Genomic DNA, 23,544 nt, shown 5'->3' on the forward strand with positions numbered 1-23,544 from the left:
GCGGGCTCTCAACTCGAAGGCGGATAGGCCCTCCTTTCCTTTTCATAATAATGGGATTTGCGGCAGGGCTTTGGGAGATGTGGGGGCCATGCATTACAACATTTATAAGAGTAAATTGTGACATTTCTTATCCACGACTCTTATAATTCTATGGCTAATGTATGTGAGGGTTTCAACTTGAAGACACTAACCTTCAAGGCTTTCATAGCATACTAGTAAGAGCATTTGTGGTCCCGTACGAGGGTAAGTGAGATAAAACACCTCGCACTCTCAAGAGAGTTATGCTTTTTGGGGATGGATGCGGTGAGTTATGAGGATAAAATTGAGGGTTTTAACATTGAAATGAGCACTTATTGCAAACAAGGGTGCATTGGGTGATGGGAGCATTGCCCTATCCCTATCCAGTTTGATTTCGAGTCCCGTAGATCCTAAAGGGTATCTAGTGGACTTTAATAGGATCATATCATATTATATCATTGCAAAGAGACAAGCTACACAAAAAAACAAGATGGGCACAAAAGTGTAGAGAAAAGCAAAGGCATGCATTGTAAAACAATAACCATGCGGGAGGAGAAGAGTGGATGGTCTTAGAGAAACGTTCCAACAATAGGGAGCGTTGACAGCAATTGCAATGTTTGCTATTTTTGTCCCTACATGATGCCCATTGCACTTAGATGAGAGGTGCTTGCTTCACCCCTTTGCGAGTCAGGGTTGCTTGATCAATGTTCACCAATTGTTGCATTCACACATCTTGCCCGCTAACCAATGTCTAGCCAACCGCGTCCGCCACCTATTGCATTCACCATGTTCATTGTGCTAGACTATGATTAGTTCTGCACAAAGCACCGAAGGTGCTAAGCGAGTAGCAGCAATCTCCCCAAATGAAGCCATGAGGTGTTTGTCGATGTCACTTATGTTTTAAATGCCGATTTCACGCTTTATGAATGTGATTGGCCCTTGTGATTTTTCTGCCTCCTTTGTTTGAACCATGCAACTCCACAAGTAAGCATCTGCCTTGATTGGTTGAGTTGCTGTTGGAGCGTATGAGGCAAAGTATAGGGATTGCTTAGAGGTATAGTGTTAGGAGTATAATTATAGTTATCCAATAACGCCATGAGATCGTGATTGATGAGCTCTAACATGTGTTCCCTTGTAGAAATGTTGCCATTTGTGCCTAGTTAAAACACTTGAATCTTGATGCGTTTTGTCTCTTTGTTGAGGTTTTAGAGCGCGCGTGCGTGAGAGTTGCACATTAAGATTCTCCATGTTGCATTGTAGCAGCAACTAGAGCAAGAGTTTCTCTATGTTGCATAGTAGCAGCAAGGTGCCGGTTTAGGTGTTGACACGAAAACCTATAAACTATATACAATGAATGGTCATTTTCAACCCATAAACTACAATAATGAATGTTCATTTTCAAGTGTACTCTCAATTTTGTAAAATAGGCAAAATGTGAGGCAATTTAGTTTTAGATTGTAGCGGGAAAAAAAAACCTGCAAATTCTAAATTAAAAAATGTTGAAACCCAAAGTGTTGTGATGTGTTGTACTTTGTGGCAGGACCAAAATTATCCAATAAAAAGAATGCAAGGCTGGTCACATGTGCAACCTTCCAGAATGACTCTGTTCACAAGCTGATTCACAGGACCCTGCAGCCTCAAACTCCCCGTGGGATTGATGATCATTGGGTGGTCTGCCTTCTTCAGACAGCCATCATCTTCACTTACTCACACAGAAATGCAGCAGCAGCGACCTGAGACACAGTTGCTGCTGGAGCAGGACACCCACAGTAGAGCGAGCGCCAGCGAGAGCTCGAGAGCTCGAGAGAGCTAGATAGATAGACAAACAGACAGAGAGAGACAGAGACAGAGACAGATAGAGAGAGAGAGAGTGTTTTCCCATAGCTCGCGAGCTCAAGAGTCAAGCCCCTCAAAAACCCATCTCGAGAGCGAGACAGATGAGCGAACCGTGAGATGAGCGCATGGTGTACCGTACACTGATTGATTCATTGCTCTCGCCCAGATCGTCTCAATCGACATATGACTCAATCGGAGTGCATCTCCACGCATTGCACACACTGTGCGTCTCGTCGCATTGCACACATTGCTTGGATACGCTTCAGATATCGAGCTGAAGAGGAAGAGACACATTCAGATAAGAAAGACGGGCACAGAGATCGAGAGAGCGCGCCCTTTGGTTATACTTGTCAGCTCCCTTTGCTTGCTTGAAGAAGCTCTATCATCTGCCCGCCCTCCATTACCCAAGTGCATGGGCACAAGCTAGCTACTCCTCGCTTGTCTGGGCAGGTGCTCTTCTGTCCAGCATCTGTGCTTTGTCGAGTTCACATTTCATCTTGTTGGATTCCTGGATAGCGAGAAGGGAGCTCTTGTGCACATCTTCTTTATACGATTTGTCGTCATAAATATTGCTAGCTTCCTAAATTTCAGCCACAGCCTGCTATGGTTGATGTCCTATCAGTTCGGATTTGCCTCCCATTGGGAAATTATAACGAATAAACCGCTCACATCCTTATTTTGTTCTTCCATTCAATTGCAGTTAATTTGATACAACAGCTGCTGAGGTACGCCAGCGCTCCAAGGCGTTCCGTTCCGGACTATATCGATGTCTATCGCTGCTCTTAAATCTCCGCTTTGCAGTCCTTCTCCTGCTGCATCTCCTTTTTTGACCGGTGACTCTGCATCACAGTATTTTTCCTCCTTGTCGAACAGTTCATTGCTTTCAGTCAGTACCAGCGGCGCAATTGGCAGTAATTTCTGCAATCAGACAAGATGTAGCAGCCGGAGTTTGGCTCGGCAGTCGGTCCTCCCCTCTAAGGGTATTACTTGTGTGCAATTGATAAATAAGAGCTTTGGGAAACATACCAAAGGGCGGATCAGAAGAAAAAAATTCGAGGTGGGTGCGCAAGTGAATGCAGAAGGTGATGGAAGCGCAGACACCGAAGAAGGTCCAACTCAGGCTACTGTGGAACAAGGCAAAAGGATACTTGCGTTACAGAAAGACCTTCTTGGGCAGGTGATACTTGCTGTTCTTATTTTGTGAACACCTATGATCTCATGGAGATTGAACTCAGCAGGAACCAACTGTACGTCGGCTCGTCGTTTGAAAGTTTCTAAATAATCATAGTAGTTACGGGCTTATGTCATGGAGAGGGAGTAGGGATGTTCCCCCTCAGCACTCAAAGGAAAATAAGAGAGGCACATCAATGAGAGGGGGGGCTCTAGAGAAGTGTCATATCAATGATTCTCAAATGTGGGGGAAATAGCTCCAAGCATGGATTGCTATTTCACTCAGTCCCCTCTATTTGGCCCATATTTTTCTCGGTCTATTTGCACAGCATAAGGGAAATACCTACTTCCCCTTTTTTTACTGTCCATGACACAAGCCTCTTACTCACAAATACATTGTAGCACACAAGGTGGTGATGTTAAGATAGGAATTGTCTGTGTGTGTGTGTGTTCTAACAAAACCAGCCCCCCTCTCCTCTCCTCCCGCCCCTTTCTTTCTCATGCAATCCCTATCTCAAAAAGAGAGGAAAAGAAGTCTGGAACATGTAAGCATTTGTTCACGACTCAGACAAGGGCCCCCCATTACATCCTCTACCTCAGGAAAAGAAGAAATGAAGTCGAGAACATGTAGGCATGTGGTTACACACACTTTTTTTTTGGTGAAATTTCTTTTGTGTTATATTACAGAGTCACTATCCCAAAAAAAGGGACGTGCCCAAATACATCAAGAGAAGATCTCAATATATGACAAGTATACATCATAGTCTATATACTGAGTTTGCAGACAATCATAAAAGGATTGCTGCAAAGAGTGCCTGAAAAAAGAGAAAAGTGAAAAGAGAAAAAGGATTACACACACACACACACACACACACACACACACACACCCTTTAAAGTATGTGTGGGTGTGTGGATGCTCAAGTACGTGTGGGTGTGTGGATTTGTATGTGTGAGAGCATACTTTTATACTATGGTCTACACCCACTGTTGGGCGCTGATGAAGTCAGTGGCGATGTCATAGTAGCTAGTCCCTGCTATGTCTGATGGAGTTTATATTTTTCAATCTTATGAGTGACTATCGTAAGATTGAAACTGCACTATGTTGTGTTTTTAGAGGATGAGTTTGGGAATGTTCCTAGATTCATCTAGGTATACACACACACACCCACCCACCCACCTACACACACACACTCACTCACTCAGACAAAGACCCCATGAGAAGAACCCCATCATGCTAAAAGAATCCCTCAAGGTTTCGGAAAAGGTCACTCACTATACCAAAAGAGCCATCAGTCGTAAATCTCCATATTACATTTGCATAAATTAGTACTGATTCAGCCAGAGGCCCCCCTTATCCTCTATCTAGTGGTGTTGCACGTCAGATTCCTGAGAATGGCACCATACTAAAACAATTGCTCTAATTAGTGTAAAAAGTTACATTACCAATAAACTTTCATAGTGTACTTTATTAACTTTCTGTACAGCACAGCGAGTGATATCAAAACTACAAGTACTAAGTCTATACTGCAAAATGATTCTTATATTTTTCTTTGGGCATTCCTTTGCAAAGAGTCGAGATCCTGCTCCTTTCTTCTAGGATGTTTGTGGACGTTTCTGTAATGTGAGAATAAGGTTGCACTTTTGTCTGGAGTATATGCTGATCCTTATCATTTCTCATGAGGAATTCTAAAGCCATCTTCTTGTGTGACATCTCAATTGAGTAGTATTTATCTACATATCGGAGTCCCTCCTATAATAAGGTTTTTTTGTCATGGACCCTTTTTCTATAGAGTAAGGTCGCAGTCTTAGCTTGTTCTTGAGGTTTGCTATGATCTCATCTACCCTTATATGTCTATCATGCATTCTTTGTCTACAATAATTTAATTGGCTGTCTGGCCGTCTATGCCATATGGTCTGCTCGCAGAGGGGCTGTCAATTTTACTTATATTTGAGCTTTTCATATACAGTAGAAATTGGCTGCATTTTGGTCGTTTAATGCAAATATAATTGTTTTTGTCTTGTTTACATCGACATTTTAGGCCACTCGTCAAGGAAAATTTTACTAAGGCCTCAAAGAGGTTTTGTACTTCTTTTACTGAGATTGTGCTGTAGAACCATAACTGTCAACGAAAGGCTTACATGAGGGTTTATAAGTTTCTTCCATAGAATCATGTTTTTGGCATAAAATAGTGGGTTGAGTATTATGTAATTCCAAAGAAGATGGGAGCTAGAGGCCATTCTTGCAGGACCTTAATGTTTCTGTTCGTGGCTGAGACAAACATTCTTCTGCCTTGATTAAGCATGTAAGCTTCTTATTTATCTTGGTATTGCCCTTGTGCTATTTATTGGCATCTGGCCTCTTCCATGGACATACTTTGAGCATCATATTGAAAACGTCTTTGAAACCATGAAGCATTTAACTTTTCTCAAACGCTGAAATGGATAGACTCACGACTAACATTATCACGTCAAACACTAAAGGAGGCAAACCATGTAGATCAGATACAATGGAACGTGAGATTTATTGACGTATGCAAAAGAAAAGAAAGGCCTATGAGACCAAAATCCGAAATACCATCAAGGGGAATTAGAGATGTCGAGCACACCTCTGTGATATGTAATTTGAATGTTGGAAGAAAGAAACCCTTGGAGACTACGGGTATGGTTCAAAGGTGAGCTTGGGCTTGCCTTTGAAATATATCCGATATTTTTATCTGTATTCTTGCAACCTGCTTAGTGGGTCCATGGCATCGTGAGGCTGTTTGTGGTGTGATAGGCTGACGTCATAGGTTAGAGAGGCTTGGTCTAGAGTCCGCCATGAGTACTTGAGGCTGTGAATGATCCTAGCTAGGGTCGCCGCCATGGTCGTGGTGTCTATGGAGCATGTTGGAAACCTCTTTGTTGGGGTCCTTACATGGGTGGGGGACCTCACCTGAGGATATTGTGAAGCAGCGTGATGGTAGCTATCTTTCCACTCTCTAAGAGCACATAGATGAGCAACCAGACATAGATGCCAAAGGTCCTTATAGACTCCCTCCACATTGTTGCACAACATTTCTTTCCCTACACCCTCAAGAATAGATGGAAGCCACCAGAAGTGTTTTTACCTCAAAATAGTTGGTAAGCGCTTGCTTTGGGATCTTGTGGCCATTTGACCATTTGAATGAAATGACAATTTCTTGCCCACCATGAACAAGAGCTCTTAAATATTTTTGTATAGTAGTAACTTCAACGACTTTTGAATGAAATTCCTAGAAAGGAGATCACCATGTCGAATCTAGGAGCCTGTGGAAAGCTTACGTGGATATGCTTAATAAGGACCCTGACCAGTTTGCACCCATCCTAGATGACATCCCTTGCCTAACCACTTCCACACTTTTCAGCATAGCTCATTAAAAGAGTCCATGAAAGAGTTACAGAACGACGAAGCGAAGGATCAGGAGGTTGGCAAACCAGAACTTCTAACCCACAGGTGGAAGGTACGTGCCATGGGCGGTGAGTAATCCTAGTCAAGTTGTTCAATGAGGCCCACTATCATATCCATTCACAAGGCAGCGTATCCCATGGATGCAAATAACTACCTGACTATAATGGTTGGCCATTGACGGCCAAGGTGTAGAGGTCAGCTTTGAAAGATACACATTGATGAGCATTCGGAGAGCATGCGAGCAATTGTATAGGTAGGTGTTAGAGGTAGAGTGTGCACCATACATGGATGCGTCCTTCAACACTTTTCTTTCTTCAATTTGGGACCCCAAGGCTGCCACCCGTTTCTGTTTGATGGACAACATGTCCTCGTTGATTGGCCTTCTGTCTGTAGTCAAATGACGAGCTCCTCTGCATCGTGGTTCTTATATTGTGCAAGATTTGAGGTCGATTTGCACCGAACAATCTGCGCCTCATATTTTAGCCTGATATCCCGGAGGTGATCCTTGGTAGCATGAATTTGATTATCGTAACATTCCATGTTAGGCCTCTATTGCTTCTGCCATGGCCTAACAATGTTTCATGTATCGAGAGGCCTTCTTTGGACTTTCATTGATCTTTTGTGGACATACGAGGTGGTCAATGTTTGATCTCGGTATAGATGATCATACTTATCTTGCTATATGCTGATGATATGGTGCTGATCTTACGACATACTAGAGGGACTAGGATGCACTTGATAGCTTTGCAGGCCTCCTGTGGGAGCGGAGACATGAAGGTTAACCTGGGTAAAATCAAGGTTATGATCTTCAAAACTAATGAAGCTCAGCTTCAACATGAGGCTTTTAGACTTGTAGGGGAGCTGATTGAGATAGTATGCTTGGGTTACATTTTCACAAGCCCCAAGTTTACCATGAAACCGACAACACATGCATGGTTGATTAGAGGGCATTCAACACTGTCGGGATTGGAGAGTGAGTGTTTCCAAGCATATTTCCAGCACTTACACATGAGATTACTCATGAGAAAACTCTTGTTGATTCACTAGTCCTACTCGATGCCCCTATATGCAGGTGCTTTCTGGGCAGTAGATGTTAGAAAGGGCGAATGGAAGGTTTTGAGGGTCTATGGGTCATGATGTCGTCTGGCATCATTGCGGGAAGAGAAGTACTCTTATCCTAGTAGAATTTGCAACAAAAGTCGAGACCCTCCACACAAAGGCCTTTTTCTAGATCATTATCTATCTAGATTGTGTCAGATAGTTTGGATGGACAATGCATGGCTACATGGATTAACATAGCTGGCCCTCTCGTCATCTGTGCAGCTTGCAACTGAGGGAGATGAGTATTGCAAGTACACACGACTCTCCAAATGGCTCTGTGCACAAGGAATGCCTATTGACTGCTTATTGCCCTTCTTGCACTTGACATAACGAGAGAATTGCCATGTCATCAGGGACAATCTATGGCCCCCATGTATGTAGCCCTAGGACATGCGTATCGCGCTCATAGCCACATGTAACGAAAATTTCCTTCTATGGAGACCTCCTACTCCATCTCAATGAGGACCGCTTCATCTAGGCTTCACCTTTCCATGCAATATGGATCCCCATGGGCCAGCTTAGGGCTTCATCCCACAAATTCCAGATTGAGGCTGGACATGAGATTGCTTCCACATGTCATCGTAAAGATCTAAGGCTCTATACTCTTTGGGACAAAGGTCCATCAAGCATTCACCTCATTCGGGGTACTTTTCTTGTCGCATCTCAACATCAAGCCACCTCACGGCACCCTCTAGTACACATAGAGAGGAGTCCCGAACACCAGTAGCAGATCTTAGATATATCCATGAGACATCGTGACTCTTTGCGGGATCCTGGTGTCAAATTTTCTTCACTAAATACTTTAGTCGAGCACCATGCATAGCTTAGGTTACTCGCGATTGACACGACATATGATAGGACATACATCATGGCATGACAAGATCCACTCTAGACACACGGAGTTTTTTCATGTTTTTTGAAGTAGCGCGGTGGAGCTGTGATAAACAAGGCATCAAACATGTCAACTTCTGGCTTAGCTTTGCAGTCCACAAGAGGAGAAGCCGAATGTTCAGCAAAGATTACATCTCTATTGACAATAATCTTACGAGTATTTGGTTGGTACTCTGTTCTCTTGGCTGTAACCAATAAATATGCATTTGATTGCCTTATCATCAAGCTTATGTCTTAGCGGAGATGGTACATGAACATATGCAAGAGACCCAAAAACTCTCATGTGTGAAAGTGAAGGCTTCCTGCCTTTCCATGCTTCATAAGGTGTAACAGTCCTCAATGCCCTTGTAGGTGATCTATTTAGCACATAGTTGGCACACATCACTGCATCAAGCCAAAATTTGTTGGGCAAGGACTTGGCCTTAAGCATGTGTCTAGCCATCTCCATTAGTGGACCTGTTCTTCCTTTCAGGAATAGCATACCTTGTACATTCATAGGTGGCTATATCCCTTTGGATGAACATCTACCACCATGACCAGAAAATACGAGGTATTTTGAGACGTTTCCTGAATGCTTCAGCCCATACCATGGAAGGGGGTTTGTAGGCCATCTTCTCCCGGTCATATTGATGCCCTCTGGGCCCTAGTATGTGCCATGGAGCTTTAGTTATTGGCACTTAGGTCACCTAGTACTTTTAGTGTCTTATGACACCTAGTACTAGTGGTACCACTAGGACACTAGGTCCTAGGGTTCTCTTTAAATGTACCTTGTACTTTCATTTTCATTGTTGTTGATGTGATGGCTTCCACTTCTTGCTCCACTCTTTTGCATCCTTTTGCTTCCGTGACCTACACAATGGTAGGTACTTTTCCCAGTCTGAACCTTGGTCACCCATGTAGCATTTCAGCATATCCAATGCTGTAGAATTTGCTACCTCACTTTGATCATCTGTCTGGGGATGAAAGGAAGAAGAAAAATTCAGATTCGTCCCCATATTATCAAATAAAGCTTTCCAGAGTAGACCGGTCTTTTTGGGATCTCGATCACTGACAATGGAATTAGGCATACCATGGTGCTTAAAGATTTGTACCATTTCGCATCCCTGGCCAAAAGAAATACCTCTCTAGCGCTTGAGTTGTTGCTGTAATTCCTCTATGCCCAGTATTCCTCCAAAATCTTTTTTCTCATCTCCAAAATCTTTTTCCTCATCTCTTGGGTGATGCATAGGCAGTCATCTTTCATTAGATACCCATCTTTCAGGGAATAGTGACTGGTAGACTGCCCCTCTTGTACTTGCTGTAAAATCTCACCAAAATCTGCATCATTAGCATATTGTTCCCTCATGTCTTCCATGTCCTGATGATAAGCAATAGTCACATTATTGACCTAGGGTCTTCGGGACAAGGCATCTGCCACTCTATTCCGAACCCCTGGAGTAAGGACAATCTGAAAATGGTACATTGACAGCATATTTGCCCATTTCATGTGCTTCTTGGAGAGCTTTGTTTGAGTCTGACAGTATCTCATACTTTAGTGATATGCTTTAACAGTAAAATCTGCACCCAAAAGATAATGCTTCCATGTATGAATGGCATGAATTACAGCCAGCAACTCTTTCTCATAGATTCCCATATATCTCTCTGCATCTCAGAGTTTTTTGCTCTCATAGGCCACTACATGTCCATTTTGATGCAATGCAGCTCCAAACCCCACAAGCATCACGATCCACATCGAATGGCTGATACAAATTTGGAACTATCAAGATTGGCTCTGTGGTTAGCCCCTCTTTGAGTGTGGTGAATGCTGTCTTTTGTGGAATTCCCCATCTGAAAGCTGCATTTTTCTTAGTGAGATCGTGGAGTGGAGTAGCTATGTCCGCAAATGCCTGATAAATTTTTTGTAGTAAGAACACAGGCCTAGGAAACTACGGACTTCATGCACAGTTTTCAGCTCTGGCCATTCCTAAATGGCTCGAATCTTTGCTGGATCCATGCGTATCCCATCTTTGGATATTATATGCCCCAAGTAATGGATCTCTTCCAGGAAGGATTCACTTTTCTTATTGTTTGCATAGAGTTGGTGATTTCTCAGCCCTTGAAGTACTGTAGCAAGATGTTCCTTGTGCTCTTCTTCCACCTTAGAAAAGACAATTATGTTGTTGAAGAAGGTACCAGTGACTTTCTGTAGGGTCAGAAGATACGATCCATCATTCTATTGAAAGTAGCTGGGGCATTAGTCAATTTAAAAGGCATCACCAAATACTCATACAACCCAAAAGTAGTGCGGATATGCACATCTTGAGGCTGTATCCTCACTTGGTGATAGCCTCTCTTTAAGTCTATCTTGTTGAAAACTGAAACCCCATTTAATTGATCCATCACATCATCAATGCGCGGAATAGGGAATCTATTCTTAATGGTCATTTTATTTAGAGCGCGATAATCGACACACATATGGAATGAACCATCTTTCTTATGTACCAGCAGTACAGGGGAGCAAAAAGGAGAATAGTTGGGCTGAATCAGCCTTTTGGACAACAAGTCCCGCTAACCCATAATCTCCTCTCATTGAGTTGCACTAACTCTGTATGGGGGCCTATTGGGTGGCTCACTGCCAGGAGTAAGTTCTATGCCATGATCTTCAAGTCTCTCAGGGGGTAACTCCCTTGGTAGAGCGTTAGAAAAGCAATCTTGAAGAAGCTGAAATTTATTTCGATCTGACTCACTTATTTCAGCATGCATTTCCACATCTCTCTCTTTTACATTACCATGTAAGCTGAAACTGCAGACTTTATTTCTTTTCCAAGAGAACTATTTGATACAATGGGAATAGTTTCCCCTCTATTCCTAGCAACCACACGATGTACTTTGCCCCTATCTACAAACTCCAACACTCTCTCAGGAAGAGTCAACTTCAATTCCTTGCGATGGAACCAAGGCATACCCAAGTCTACATCATGATGATTCAATGGAGAAATGAAGAAGTCTTCCTGATCCACATTAAGGAAGGAAAAAGTGCAAGGGTATCTTAAGGGGAAAAGTGCAAGGGTATCTTAAGGGAAATTCTCTTCTTTTCAGAGACATACTCTCCCTACCAACAAGAACCTCCCATGCATAGGCCACAGTGCAACAACTACTACTACTAGGCATTTATTTTTTGCGGGCTTTGATCGTGAGCTTTTTCATTATTTTGCGAGCTTTCTTGGGCTGAGAGCTCAGGGGACTTGATTTTTGTGGCCATTTTTTAGAAAATTATATAACACCACTCTTGGGGTACTTCACATGATATAAGACTCACATATGTTGAGAACACTTATAACATAACCCTTAATCTATGATCACTTGAGAAGTCTGTACATGAAGACGGAGCTTCCCTATCAATGGAGTGATTGACACAGGGTTGCCGTAGAACATTTGGTTAGCATCCAGAGCCCTACCGAACTCCTCCGTCTTTATTCCGAGCGTCAGGGCTAAATCCTTTGATATAAAGTTATCTGTAGCCCCTGGTTCAAATAAAATCAGCACTTGCTGGTCTCTGACTTTCCTACATGATAGTAGCAATTCTCGTTCCTTTGGGTTCGAAACATGACCCAATATATAAGGAATTCCTTCCACCATTGGTTTGTGCAGACCCCGTGGCTTGGTTGCCTCTTTTCCCTTTAGAGTTGAAGGCTTTTCTAGGCACTGGGCAGCCACTGCCCCTCTTTGCCGCATCTGAAGCATTTACCCTCTTTCCTGAAAGTTTCAATCTGTTCAGGGGGTAAACTGTGGTCTTCCCTTATAGGGCCTTTGTACCTGGTTTCCCCTCAGTTTCCGAGGCTGAAATCCCCTCTTTTGAGCCTTGGTAAACTCTCTTGTTTCAGACTTGGGGGTCGCTGACTTTTTATCCCCCGGTATCCCTGCCTGTAGTGAAGGCATAGTAGTGGGATCCTGCATGTACACAAGACTAGCCACATTGGTTGAATGCATAAGATCTGAAATTTCTTTGATATCCTTAGTGTTCACTTGGGCCTGTATCTTTGGAGTGAGTCCTGCCCGATACTTCCTGAGTTGAGTCTTGTCAGAATTTTCTCGAAAGGCGAAACCTGCAAGTATCTTGTGGTTATCTTTGGAGTGAGTCCTGCCCGATACTTCCTGAGTTGAGTCTTGTCAGAATTTTCTCGAAAGGCGAAACCTGCAAGTATCTTGTGGTTATAAGACTCAAGTGTATCTTGTGCTTCCATATCTATACTCTCCCAACCAAGGAGATGATCCCGAAACTGTTTGGGAATAAACTGTTTGTAGAAACCTTTCTTGAAATGCTTCCATTTCTTGGGAGCTGTATAGCTAGCAGTTTTAGCTAGCCACCATGTACTGGCTGTACCAGTCAAGTGCAAACCAACCATACGAAGTTTGACGACTCACTGAAGTTTTCCAGTCTGAAGGCAGCATCAAACTGCCTTATGAACTGCATTGCCTTTTCAGCTTGGCCATACCGGCGATTGTAAGTGGCAATCTCACTGACTTCTCACCATCTTTGAACTCTTTAGTCTTTGCCTTCTTGCCGGACTTTTTCTTTTTCTTCTTCTTCTTTGGCTCTGAAGATCCTGAAGAAGAAGATGATGTCGAGGGTAGAGCTAGAAGAAGAAGAAGAAGTAGATGAACTATGATGATGCTTCGTCTTTTTCTTCTTGGGAAGAGGACTTGCTATCTGCATAGCCTCTGCTGCTGTACCTGATCAGACTCTGCCATTCCCTCGTGGGATGATTGGGCTTGCTGCTGTGAAGCCATCAATGAGATTTTGCACACAGAGTATATGCAACCAATGCACTCAGTCTGAGAAAAAAAGAAAACCTCAACAAGAGGTGTATTGCATTCACGACTTGTGCCAGTAATAGCTGTCAACTCGATGCATAAACCCCCAAAGTTTCTCAAGCATTCATTCTCCTTGTTGCCCCTTTTCTGGCTGCTGCAGAAAGCACTCAGAATGTGTCCGTTTTCCATTTTTTCTGTGCAAAGGCATGCATCTTTCTTGACTCAGCAAATCTCTGATTTTTCTGCTGTTTTCTGACAGATATTAACTGTCTCTGTCAGACAGAAAATGACAGGAAACACCCCTTCTTTTAAAATACAGGGTAACTGGATAGGTAACCGGCTGGTTACTCTAACCAGACTAGTACTGTTCTGGTCTGGTTAGAAGAACAGTCTAGTTGGTTTGTAACTAGACCACTGACTGAACTGAACTAGGCACAGTCTGATTACAGTGACCAGACTAGTCTGGTTGGGTCAAGCTAACTGGACCTCTAACCAGGTCACTAACCAAGGTTAAGTTAGATTAACCCCTGGTCTGCCACATCAGCAAATTTGTCCACCTCAGCTGTCTGCCATGTCAGCATGCACAGTCTGGTCTCCACGTCAGCCACCTGTCTGCCTCATGTCAGTGCCATGTCACCAAGGCTGACTTGTGTGCCACGTCATCACGCATGTATGGCAGCGTGTCACTGCCACGTCAACATCTCTCAGCCACTTGGCATTTCTTCTCAGCCCACGCCTGCATGAAAGGTTCAATGCACGTGAAGGTATCACCATCGCCGTTTTTCAGCAAATTCTTTGCAAGACTCAATCGAGCCGCCTAGTGCATGAGTTCTTCAGGGCGTCACTGATCACGGAAAGGCATGTCACGGCGGGGAGATCTCCATCGTCAAATTTCTCCTCAAGCACACACGATTTACCATATCGCCAAACACACGTCCGTTACTGCCGGCATAAAATCACTGGACATTGTGTTAAGCGAAACCTCAAAACGAAATCCCAGATAAACGTGTCCTGCGAATATTCCTCCGTCGTCAAAGGCTCACGTTTTACCCTCACACCAACACACGCCCATTATAGAAAATACTCTTGGAGTTCTTGCGCTGCCTTAAAGCCTGTGCTTGTAGGAAGACTTCTCCAAAGTTTCACCCGTGCACCCTCGTCTGGCCGGCTACCTTTGCCATTCAAGCTTTATTACAAGTGTATCGTCGGTCATTCGTCAATTTTGTCCGCAATCTCACGTGAGTCATTAGTTGCAAGCTTGCATACTCTCCACACGCTCCCAACGTAAATCATCCGTCTGCTTGCTGTCTTCAATCGTCATTGCCTAAGAAGGTAATGATCCAGGCTCTAATACCAATGCAATCTACGCCAGCTTCATCACTATGAACAGCTGTTTGTCTCTAGGACTTAGTATTGCCATTTTTCATTTTTGCATTTTGCAGTGGTATGGACGCTTGTTTAGTAGCTCCACTACCATAGCTTGTTGTATCATGATTTTCACAGTCTCATAGACCCATCGGTCTTCCGAAGACTTTAATAAACTTTCTTTCTTTCTTTCTAATGTAAAAGCCTCAATAAACTGCACACTCTCTCTTTTTCTCTCTCTCTCTTTTGCTCTCTGAATGCACTACACAGGAAATGGCAAACAGCAGAAAACAAAGATAAATTTGAGTACTATCGCACATATATCAACCCCGAATATTGGTCAATTTATACAGGAAGGGAGACAACAACGCAGAAGTACATATGTACACCTATAGCAGTGCATAAACGGAGGGCTTTAGCCTCACTTCGCACCCGATCACACCAGCTGCAAATAGAAACAGGGGGATGGAAAAAGATGCCAAGGGAGAGTAGAATATGCCAACTATGTGATCAAGGTATGGTTGAAACAGAAGAACACATGGTAATGATATGCCCTCACTATGCACACATTAGGGAAGAGTTCAATCACCTCCTTGAGGGACATAACAAACTGGCTGATTTGCTGCATAAAGGGTCACCTTCAGCTTTAGGAACATTTGTGTATAAGCTCTTCAAGCATAGGAATCCACCTGAATCCTAGAAGGTGGTTTCTCTTTCCACCCTCCCATCTTCGGGAGGAGCTTTCATGTACTTGTGATATTGTATTGCTCAGGTCCCATAGGCCGGTTTTGGTCTTCAGAGGACGATAATATATTCTTCTTCTTCTTCTCTCTCTCTCTCTCTCTCTCTCTCTCTCTGCAAACATGCTAGGGCCTAGGACAACGTGTCGGGCTGGACCCCCCCTTTAGGTATTTAATTCAAGAGAGAATTTTTGTTACAGAGTTCAGCGTAGAGCTGTGTTCCCAAAATTCTTGAACATGAATCAGAATACAAAGGAGCTCAAGGTTCATTCTTTTGGCAAGCTGCCACTTGTCTAATTTCTAGCCTAATTCTAATCCCATGTCCATGGGTAAGGTCTTTTGGGGTCTTCTTAGCACTTGGTCATGTGAATAACTCCTAATTGTTCGCGAGGCTCAGCAATACCCAAGTCTGGAACCTTTCTTATACCTGTAACGATTAAGTAAAGCGCATAACCATGGCACCCATTAATTGTTAGCACTTCACATGCAAATAATAATCTCTGGACTAATCCTAGTCACTGTGGGCGTCCCCACTAGGCAAACATAACACATAAACATAGAACAATTTATCTGGTCGACCAAGGCCAACCCTCTTGGTCATAATTAAGAGCATTGACCGACAGTCAAAGCGCCTTAATTATGGCCAAGTCTCTCCAACCGAAGTTGGCACATCTCTCCAATGGAAGTTAGCACACCTTGGTTAACGAGCTTAACCAAGTCTCGTTGATCGAAGTCAACACTCTCTGACCAAAGTCAACACTTTAATTGCTTGGTTAACCATTTTGGTCAAAGCGAGATCTTCCTAACCGAGGTTAGGCTTACTTAACCGAGGTTAAGTATCTTTGATCGGAGACAAGACTTTGACCAAATGAAAGTAACTCTTTGAACATAATTAAATTAAAGAAGAACTCATTAATTATGATCAATAAATGGTCAACTTATGCTTTGACTTTGGAATATTTAGAGCTTGGTGACAGACCCACATTGGCCCGATCCTAAATTCATCGATGAAGATGCTCCAGTAGCTCTCGTGTTGTAGCCTTCTGAAACACTTTGGTGTCGTCATAGTCTTCTCTTGGTTTTTCAACCAGTGGCTCTTGCTTTGCCATTAAGTCATGAACCCGCCTCTGAACTCCAGCTCTCTAGGTACCAATATCCTCCAACCGTCCCCCTCATGATAGGTGAACAGCTTGAAGTCCTCTAGGCACCAAGCTCTCAAGGTCTGTTTCTGTTTCAACCTGTCCTCTGTCTGGCTAGGTCTGCAACCAAACAACATACCTGAGACATCATATCCCAGGCACAAATCAGATTACCTAGACCGTCAAGCTCCAACTGTGGTTCATATTGTTGTCCCCTTGCCTTCGCCTAACCCTGAGTGCTCATGTCTTGTCGAGGAATCCACTTTTGCTTCAGTAACACCAGCCAAGCACCCATATGACTCCAAGCACTTGTCACTATTCACATAGGATCCTGACTTTTCTTTTGACCAATCCTCAACGCTTGACATTCTGATAGTCACACTGGGGTCCACATATCTAATCTCAGCAGCACATGGAGTTGCTACCAAGAGAAGTTCTTCTATCGCCACTTTAGCTGACTCCTCTGACGGGCACCCTTGTTTTTCTGATCAGCCTTCTCTTTTTGCTATCTTTCACAAAATGTCTTGGCTCATCGCAATACAAGCTCTTCCTCTCTTTCTTTCTCTTCTTCTTGTTGTTTTGATATGAAGAGTCCACTATGTCGTTAGATTTGGGCTTAACTTTACCAAGCTTACCCTTGCCTTGAGCTATTAGGGCCTTGTCATCCTTCTCTGTACCCTCGTACTTCTTTTCCCGAGCTTCTTGCTGCAGCAGTAATAGAACTAGCTCGTCAAAATGATAGATTCGTCATTTTGATTCCCAAACCTCATCCGTCAGCTTATCTGTCTCTCATTCCCTAACCATCATTTTGAATCCCTAATCTCTCTAGATGCAATACTTGGTAGTGTGAGTCAAATGGTGAGTGAAGGTCTGAGCGACAAGTGGCAAGGCCATGAGATATACCAATGGAATAGTGCATTATGTCAACCATATCCTTCATTCAAGATGGATGTATGTGCGGCACATCATGTGGCCCCTTTTAAATCTTTTACGCCTGTCCACGACATAACGTCATGGATGTCCGTACCTAAGGACATAAGGTCCACCCATGAGTCTTTTTGACCTTTTATTACTCCTAACCCAAAATCACCCAAAGGGTACTTTAGTGAACCAAGTCCGTAGCTCTCCACTTTTTCCAACAATTTCATTTGGGTCCCACTTGAAGGCCACCATCTGTAGGCCCGGATTATATTGTGTTGGGAGCTAATTGGGAATGTTGCAGGGATCGCACTCATGAAAGGATGGGTTATGGAGGGGCTATGCTGATTGTATGGCTGGCGTCTGCTGAGGCTATTGCTGAGGAATGGCTGCCGACTGATGAGACTGATGGGGCTGGTGGAGTAGGCACTGCTGCTACTGTGGGAAATGCTGTAACGTGTCCTGCTGAGCAGACTGCTGCTGCAAAGCTGTAGGGGCTGCCGGTAATACTGGGGTTGACCCGGAGCAAACAATCCTTCGCATCTCCCATCTCAGGAGTGTGCAAGGAATCTACTAAAATCCTGTAGAAGGAGAGCCTGGTCACTTGTTGTGGAGCTTCTATTCTAAGCTTGTTTTGGGAAGCATCTATACAGATCTTTTTTTCTTTTCCAAGAAAGGACTTAAAGCTATTTGTAAGAAATATATCCGGAGGGCAAATGCTCATGGCAGAAATACATTGTGCAGAGCATGACAAACAAAATATCTGAAGTGGGCAAACAACCTGCTCATCATGAAGAGCTAGTCAAGCACCAAGGTTGAAGGCAAGGGAGGGATTTTCAAAATATTCCCAATTCTCCAAACCTAAGTACTTTTAAGGAAATGCGGTCTACTGAACTCCTTCCTACCATAATATGAATTAGGGAGAGGCTGAAAGTGCCATCCCAGACCCCTGTTGAGCCACTCCACTCCCCGAGGAAAATAGTCCTCCTAGTAGATGCTGCCTGGTATGCAGATCTGTTTTGATTCCTCTCTCTATTTCTCTGCCGCCGACACTGCCTCCAGATCTCACAGGAGGGCTTCATCACACCTCCGGGTTACACACAGCTTCACCTACCACATGCGCTCTGGATCTCCCTTGGTCAGTTTAGGGTCTTGTCACACCGATTACGGATCGAGAGTGAACGCGCAGAGGGTATCCCACGAGAGGACCGCCTTTGCCCACTTTGCAACTTGCAGGAGATCGAGTCGGAGGAGCACTTTGCTTTCAGATGTCCTATCTATTATGCCATTCGAGGCCGGTACCACTGCCTCTTCCGCGACGGATTCGGCTCCCTCCCACACATGCTGCAGTTCCCGGATCAGCGATGCCTAGCCGCTTTCTTACATGAGGTGACTCGCCACCGAGATACCTCTCTCTGAGCACGGCGACACGAGCAGCACACACAGCGTGAGGACACCCAGCGGCCTATCACTGACTTCTTCCAGTCACAGGATACCTCTTCTCAGTCTAGTCGACAATGCGGACGTGAGCGAGAGCCAGAGCCACGATAGCTGCGCCAGCGGAGAGACTCACACATCCAGATCCATGACATCTCGTCTTTGCTCTCTGCCCGCCCCACCGAGGTTACCGTTGCCCTCATCCACAGGGCCACCCGCCGCCCTCGATGACCGAGCTCGACTAGGCCGCGTGACGTCAGAGGCCATTCATTTATCGTAGGGTTTTTTCCGACCTCCCATTTGACGGCCCCTCTATGATTGGTCTCTGACGATCACCACCTGCACATGTATACTGTATCTCCCCCCTCTGCCCCATTTTTGGTGCCCCCCCCTTCTTTTTTGTATCATCTGGAGGTAGACACATATTTTTTGTATCAGGACTAGACACACAGTCCTTCATAACCTCTTTTTTGTAGAAACGGTTGGCTGGCCCATTTTGAGACCGCCACCATTATGCTCATTGTATCAGTTATCTTTAGTCTCATAGACCTTCACAGTCTCCCGAAGACTTTAATAAACTTTCTTTCTTTCTTTCTTTCTATATATATACACACCGGTCCAGAGTTCAGATTGGATTTGATTTGAGACAATGATGGTGATGATGATATAGATGATGTTGATGTTAAGACTGTGTACTACTGGTACCTTCTATGAGTGTGACATTTAGCATCTAGCATGGGTGATGATTCTCATTTCAGTAGCTCCAACCTTTCAGAATGTTGCATCAGTTTTCTTATAGTCTCATAGACCCATCGGTCTTCCGAAGACTTTAATAAGCTCTCTCTCTCTCTCTCTCACTGAAGTGTATGAGAGTTTTTGGTCTATATATACTTCTGGTATTTCAATAAATATCTGTATAGTTTGCCAATGGATGTGAATATTGAGTTGTCCTTTCTGCTTGTTTATGGTAAGTTACTGATTTTCTTCATAGCAAATTTGAAATGACTTGGTAAATGGAAATTAGGGATTAAAGTTTTATTTTTTACTGTTTGTTTAAAAAAATAATCAATATTGAAAATGAGGTGTTTAATAATATTATTGAACTTATGTTTATGTTGTAGATTGCAGAGCGCAAAAAGCTTTTGACAGCTCTGAAGGAAAACCTTGGCAAACCAGCTGAGAAAATCAAGGCTTACAATGATGCAGACAAGCCAGCAAAGGAAGAAGCCACAATTCGACCTGAAGAGTCTCGAAGTCAAAGCTCACTGGGACTAAGAAATCTGTCTAAGTCTCTTTCTAATAATATAGCCATGCCAACTGATTCAAGACTGCCAATGGATGCAGCTTCACAGCCTGATACATCTAAACATATGAAGTCACTGAATCCAGAAAGAATGGGAAAGTATGGACCTTCAAGAACACCTTCCAATGACTATGTTCCTCCACCTCTACCAAGAACTCCAACTGTCCCTTTCCCTGCTCCAGATGTGCTGAGGCCAGAAAGAGAAACCAAGGTTAGGCAAGAAGCTGTGGAAGAACAAAAAGAACACATAATAAAGGAGTCATTGGAAAAGTCAGAGACAGAAGCTACCGTAGGAATCACCGAAGAGAAGCCACCACCTCTTGCAGGACCTAATGTTTTGAATATTATAGTTGTTGCTGCTGAATGTGCCCCTTGGTCTAAAACAGGTATTTTCTTTTCTGAAGGATCATTCCTCTGTTTCTGCTCACGATCAGCAGTTGAGGTTTTGTGTGTGCTACTTCCTGCGGATTTGTTTATAAATAACTCTATATATTTCAAGGGAATTCTGTATATCAGGCCTCTGTTTCAGAAAGTATATTCAAGGAACTTGATTGTGCTGTTATGAATTTTCCTAAGAAATTCTGTGTTTTAAAGGCATAACTTGTTATGTACTCTCTGAAAAGATTGCTTATGGACAATTTTTTTTCGTTTAAAGGAGGATTGGGTGATGTGGCTGGAGCTTTACCCAAGGCATTAGCTCGACGAGGCCATCGTGTTATGGTACTTGTACACTTTATTACTGGTCTACACAGCTAAATGACAATTCTTGCATGCTGCTCTTAGATTTTGGTGTGTCAATTCTAGACAAGCGTTGCATATCACAATGTATCAGCAAGTTTTTTCCTTCTGCGAAAATGTACATGAACTAACCACTCAGCATGTGTCAAGCCCCAATTTTAAATACTCTTGGCACCCTGAGGTAAGCAAACAGAAAAAGGATTGTAGAAGCATAATGAAGCTGATGGGGCAGGGCTAACATCAGTGTTGTTTCCACTCTTCTGCCGGATATGTATGGTGATTTATGTAATTGGTTATTGCTGAAATTTTTGAACAACAGAAAATCACTAATTGTCTGCTGGACTTCATGAATCAGTCTGAAAATCACAGAGACAAAGTCGAGCACAGGGATTTGAAGCAAGATTATGTTGGGCTTGTTAAAGATGGCAATTTGTCCTTGCTGGTCCAAATGCATGAACTAACCACTTTGTAGAGCCCAAATTTTAAATACCCTTGGCACCCTGAGGTAAGCAAACAGAAAAAGGATTGTAGAAGCATAATGAAGCTGATGGGGCAGGGCTAACATCAGTGTTGTTTCCACTCTTCTGCCGGATATGTATGGTGATTTATGTAATTGGTTATTGTTGAAATTTTGAACAACAGAAAATCACTAATTGTCTGCTGGAATTCATGAATCAGACTGAAAATCACAGCTACAAAGTCAAGCACATGGATTTGAAGCCAGATTATGTTGGGCTTGTTAAAGATGGCAATCTGTCCTTGCTGGTCCAAATGAACAAGGAGGCTTAAGGACTTTCTCTGTCTGATGGTGGTTGGTCAAATGGATATGTGAATCACTCTCTCTCCGATCTCCCTCACTAATTTCTACACAAGTAGCACCAAAAGAACACATAAATTCGGAAATGGCTCAGGAATATAGAGGCTGCAAATGTATACTGCGATGCTCAACTGAAAGTGGAGTGGTCTAGTGAAACACTCTCACAAAATTGTGCATGCAGGCAGCAATGGGCAGCTCTACCTATAGGGGGTGCACCAAAATGAGGACTCCTATAGTTAGAGGGGTTCCTACAACTGCTAATCTCTCTCTCCTTGCTGCATGCCTTATGAGGTTTAATGGCTGATGATGGCTGTGAAAGAAAAGTAGGTTTATTTGTTAGTTCGACCAAGAGAGGGTACACACAATAGCCCATGAGCTCACACGGTGTGTGTGGGGAGTGGAATCGCAAACCTCTTTTACTTGTGTGCATCAAATAGATGTGCAGACTCATATTAGGCCTAATACTATGTAGTCTTTGCGATATGCATGAGGTGGAGGCACGCTCTGATGTGATGCCCCACCTACTACATTCAAGGGTGTTATCATTGCCCATTTATTCATGGGTACCTAAACCATGAATCAGGCCATTGATTATCGAAACACCAATGCACTGCACTTTTCGTACACGAGGTCAATGAATCCCTTCTGTTGGACATGGCCCCAAACAGCAAGAGATCACACACTAGCTCAGCAAAAGAAGCCCACATGACTATAGGTCGTCATCGGGCTTGGGAAATTTAGGGACGTTAGGTCAGCATGAGATTTGACTCAAGCCCAGCCAACTCCCACAACATAAAAGGCACTCTCATTGCCACATCACAGCATCATCCTGCCCTGCAACACCCACTCGTGCAACCCAGTAGCAGATTTCAAACATGGTCTAAAGGCACTAAGACCCACAGTGGAAATCCATGCAAGCCCGCATTCAGCCAGATATAGAAGCTACCAAAAGAATATATGTTTCCGTCCAAAGCTATGGACACGATACAAAAGAGAGAGAGATCCGAAGTCCCACCAGAGCGTGGTCCTTTGATCTTACCACCACATACTTCTACTATCTGCCGGATATCTCTAAACTTGAGTCCGCGTGCTCCACCTTGAGCGTATGTAGACTCTCCATCCTTTGACCTCAGCTCCTTGCTGCCCTAGAAGAAAGCCAAAGTCCCGGCCCTCTACGAGCTCAGTCTGCAGCTCTTCTTGATCTCGTCTGCCTCCTGGATGTAGGCCTGAGGGAGTGTGTGCTGCTGCTCCTGCTGCTCCCAAGTGTGCTGATTGCTGGATGCAGTTATGAGGCCCAAATGCCTCCTTTTATAGGCCCCAAGGGCCACTTGAAATAGCTGACTGGTCAGCCCCTTGATGGCCGACTCAGTCTGTCAAAATCCAACCTGGTTGGCTGCCCCTACCAGCCCAACCAGGTCCCTATATAAGGGCTTTCACTTGCCATTTAAGGCCTGCTGGTTCTGCCTTTGTTCAGTCCTCTAGTCAGGCCTGGTTGGCTTACTATATCAAGCCTAACCAGCCTGCCCGCCAAGGTCTTCTCCTCTGCTGTCCATCTGCCATCCATTGAGCCAGTTCCAGGGCCTTGCTGCAGGTCAATTTCCTGCCCACAAACACTGCCAACAGGTTCACCTCTTAGTCGTCTTTCTCCTGGGTATATTCCGCTATCTGGTGCTGCTCCAAATCTGCCTCAACCAGGCCAGATGAAGGCTAACTATACATAGCCAACTCTCCGTCCATGAGCTCCATTTGTTGCAGCCACCATGGCTCCTCCAGGTACCTCACTTTTCTTCACTCTTTGATTCCTACCTACATGGCAGACATAACCTTGCCCATGTGTCAGTCTCCCAAGA

The 23,544-nt window shown here is 43.9% G+C and overlaps 1 protein-coding gene across 1 annotated transcript in view; it reads left to right on the top strand.

The window, feature by feature from the left end:
• The first annotated feature begins 1,596 nt into the window (after nucleotides 1-1,596).
• Nucleotides 1,597-23,544, top strand: part of SS2 (starch synthase 2) — a 73,894-nt gene continuing 51,946 nt past the window's right edge. Inside the window, exons 1-4 of the mRNA XM_087393125.1 lie at nucleotides 1,597-2,304; nucleotides 2,555-3,031; nucleotides 19,958-20,525; nucleotides 20,795-20,859. Coding sequence (XP_087249251.1) covers nucleotides 2,621-3,031; nucleotides 19,958-20,525; nucleotides 20,795-20,859 — 1,044 coding nt within the window. The 5' untranslated portion in view covers nucleotides 1,597-2,304; nucleotides 2,555-2,620. The remainder of the gene's footprint in view (nucleotides 2,305-2,554; nucleotides 3,032-19,957; nucleotides 20,526-20,794; nucleotides 20,860-23,544) is intronic.

Source organism: Dipteris shenzhenensis, chromosome 22 (genome assembly GCF_047967505.1).
Source record: "Dipteris shenzhenensis isolate YYH24624 ecotype China chromosome 22, Dip_SZ_1.0, whole genome shotgun sequence".
NCBI lineage: Eukaryota > Viridiplantae > Streptophyta > Polypodiopsida > Gleicheniales > Dipteridaceae > Dipteris > Dipteris shenzhenensis.